The sequence below is a fragment of the Limulus polyphemus genome, unplaced genomic scaffold (assembly GCF_000517525.1).
Source record: "Limulus polyphemus unplaced genomic scaffold, Limulus_polyphemus-2.1.2 Scaffold680, whole genome shotgun sequence".
Classification (NCBI taxonomy): Eukaryota; Metazoa; Arthropoda; class Merostomata; order Xiphosura; family Limulidae; genus Limulus; species Limulus polyphemus.
In genome coordinates, this window is record NW_013666290.1 from 267969 (window position 1) to 270813 (window position 2845).

The following is a 2845-nucleotide window of genomic DNA, read 5'->3' on the forward strand; positions in this document are numbered from 1 at the left end:
AATTTATAAATACAAGAGAAATTTGTTTGTTTCAGAACATACGTGCAAAACTACACAAAGCGTTATTTAAGCATAGTTGTCCCTATCCACAGATAGACCAAATGATGTCGTGGTCTTCTTCGAACTTCGAAGGACGAACAACAGTGACCGTAAGTAAAGTGCGTGAATCGTTGTGAATTATAGCGTGTGTTAAGTGAAAGTGACTGTGGAAATTCTGTGTATTGCAAAGTTGTGTTGAGAAATAATAAATTAGTTTTATTTAAGAAAGGACATGTATCGCTGAAGTTCTTCAGAAAGAATTTTTACGGGAAATTAACAAACAAGCAGAGACATAACAGTACTAACAAATTATATAAAACGTATCTTATTATTGTGAGTCATTATTTTGCAGTTTTATTTTAATTTTATGGTTTACATACGTAACTATTTTACGCTTTTTCTTTCACGTTCGTGGTGTTACTTTCTTCTTAGCTATCAAAAATAGAATTAGATATATGCATTTCATCTCGAAATATATATATATATATACATATGAACACAACGTATAAACACTCAATAAAAGACAACAAATAAAAACTAACGAGCGAATGTTTAAACACATATCTCGTAGACCGTGTTTTTCACCCGAAATAATATAATATAATTTCCTACATTCTAATATCACGTGATCAATAAAGTAGTGCCGGCTCGAGAGATTGTTTATATTGGAGGGCTGAACTGCAAAATTTCAGATAAAATCCAGGAAAAAAAAAAGAATTGGTTATCGCACGATTTTGTGCATTAAACATCCGAGTAAACAAAAAGGTATATTTCATATTTGATCTTCAAATTACAGTTTATCATCCACGTACTTTTAACTCATATCGACCAGTTCTGACCGTGCTAAATAACCGTGGCAGCTCCATAGGGATCCCGTCTGCGTTATTTGCTTGTTATCGATGGTCCAACTCGTTTGTCTTGGCCTCAGATTAATCATTTTTGTATTCAAGCTAAATGTATACGCAATTACTCAACGAAAACATCATAGTTTAGCGGCGATAATATTGATAACTGATGGTTTCAAAATGTACACGACATATAATAATACCGCTCTTAGATCGCCGTCTTATAGCAGAGCTCACGACCTTCTACTGCGCATGCGCGAGAACGTGTTCGGTTGATGATGTAGGAGAGCTAGAAGATGTATCAGTTTTTTTTGTAGTATTTCATAGCAGGAAAGATAGCTACAAAACGGCTTATTAGTCCAGCAAGAGCGCAGTTAAAGCGAGTGTCAGCCATTTCTTCGGATCTCATTTGCTTCTCCGCAATACTCAATTAACTTTAGCAGCAAGACATTGCGGATCTATCCTACACAACCATAGAATTTTGGTCAATATTTAGCGGAGTTACTGTAGTACAGACATCTAGCCAGCCAATAGATGCCACCAAGCCGGTAAGGCACGGTGAGCCGCGGCATGAACTACCTGTGTACCTAACGTCTGTTTCGTGAGGCAAGACGCAAACTGCAAGCTTTCCGGACAATTTGACAAGGATAAGAAAGTTTGAAGTCCAAGAGAGAACCACTTTATGTCGAATTCCCACGTTAATATATTTCAGGTGACCAAATATTGTATTATCATCTAGCAACTGGATATTTCTATCTCTCTCTTTACTTGCCGAAGCGAAAACTGCGTATTTGTACGGAGTGTAAAATTCAAGCTCTCGCTTGTGGTGGAGGGTTCTACTTCTAACCTGACTACTTTGCTAAACTAACACTTCGCTTTTTACTTTTAAGACGACTTTCGTTGTAAACTGCTAGACTGGCCTATAGGGGGAAACTGAAATGCTTAGTAAAAAACCTGCTGCATTGTGAACAATGCCGGCAGTAATCCATCTTATCACTAACGCGTCAATAATTGGAAAATCTTCAACAAAGCTCATGTGGTCTTCTTAAGCAAGAATTAAGTTTGTATAACTCCTAAAATTTGATTAAGATTATTCCTAGCTTCCAAATTTGGCATAATGGATTGGCGGGAACTTTGTGTCTCTTTGCTCTGCTGTAGGAGGTGAGTCAATGTAGTTTTTACACAGACAAAAATTGCATGTCTTCTGAACATTTTTTACGGAAGAATCATTGTCTTAAACTTATAATGGTGACAGAAATAAAAATAAAGTTATTTGTGGATAATTTGAATTAATTCATTATTTCACTCTGTTTATATTTACATATTTCGACTGAAAATCTTTAGATCTTTGTAATATGTTTGTTTTAGTTTAATTACAGCTATATGTCATTCAGGAATAATCTTTGAAAGTTCGTATTAAAACGGGTACTTCGTTTTGGGTACTTCCAAGATCAGAGTGTATCTGCAGGGGAAAAAAATCATTATTCGATCGAAAATTAAGAAAATCACTAAGTCATATCTTGTAGATAGCACAAATTCACTTCAGTTCATTTTTCCATTGTTAGAATCTTAAACTAATTCTACATTCTAGATACTACACATCTTCTTCCTTAAGATGCTTTAATTCGTTGTTAGAATCCTAAACTAATTCTACATTCTAGATACCACCTTCTTCCTTAGGATGCTTTAATTCGTTGTTAGAATCCTAAACTAATTCTACATTCTAGATACCACCTTCTTCCTTAGGATGCTTTAATTCGTTGTTAGAATCCTAAACTAATTCTACATTCTAGATCCCACCTTCTTCCTTAGGATGCTTTAATTCTTTGTTAGATTCTTAAACTAATTCTACATTCTAGATACCACCTTCTTCCTTAGGATGCTTTAATTCGTTGTTAGAATCCTAAACTAATTCTACATTCTAGATACCACCTTCTTCCTTAGGATGCTTTAATTCTTTG

The 2845-nt window shown here is 34.9% G+C and overlaps 1 protein-coding gene across 3 annotated transcripts in view; it reads left to right on the plus strand.

Moving 5' to 3' along the window:
• Positions 1-1230: 1230 nt before the first annotated feature.
• Positions 1231-2845, plus strand: part of LOC106459913 — a 110237-nt gene continuing 108622 nt past the window's right edge. For all 3 annotated transcript variants that reach the window (XM_022386485.1, XM_022386486.1, XM_022386487.1), the window contains exon 1: positions 1231-2045. In XM_022386485.1, coding sequence (XP_022242193.1) covers positions 2002-2045 — 44 coding nt within the window. In that variant the 5' untranslated portion in view covers positions 1231-2001. The remainder of the gene's footprint in view (positions 2046-2845) is intronic.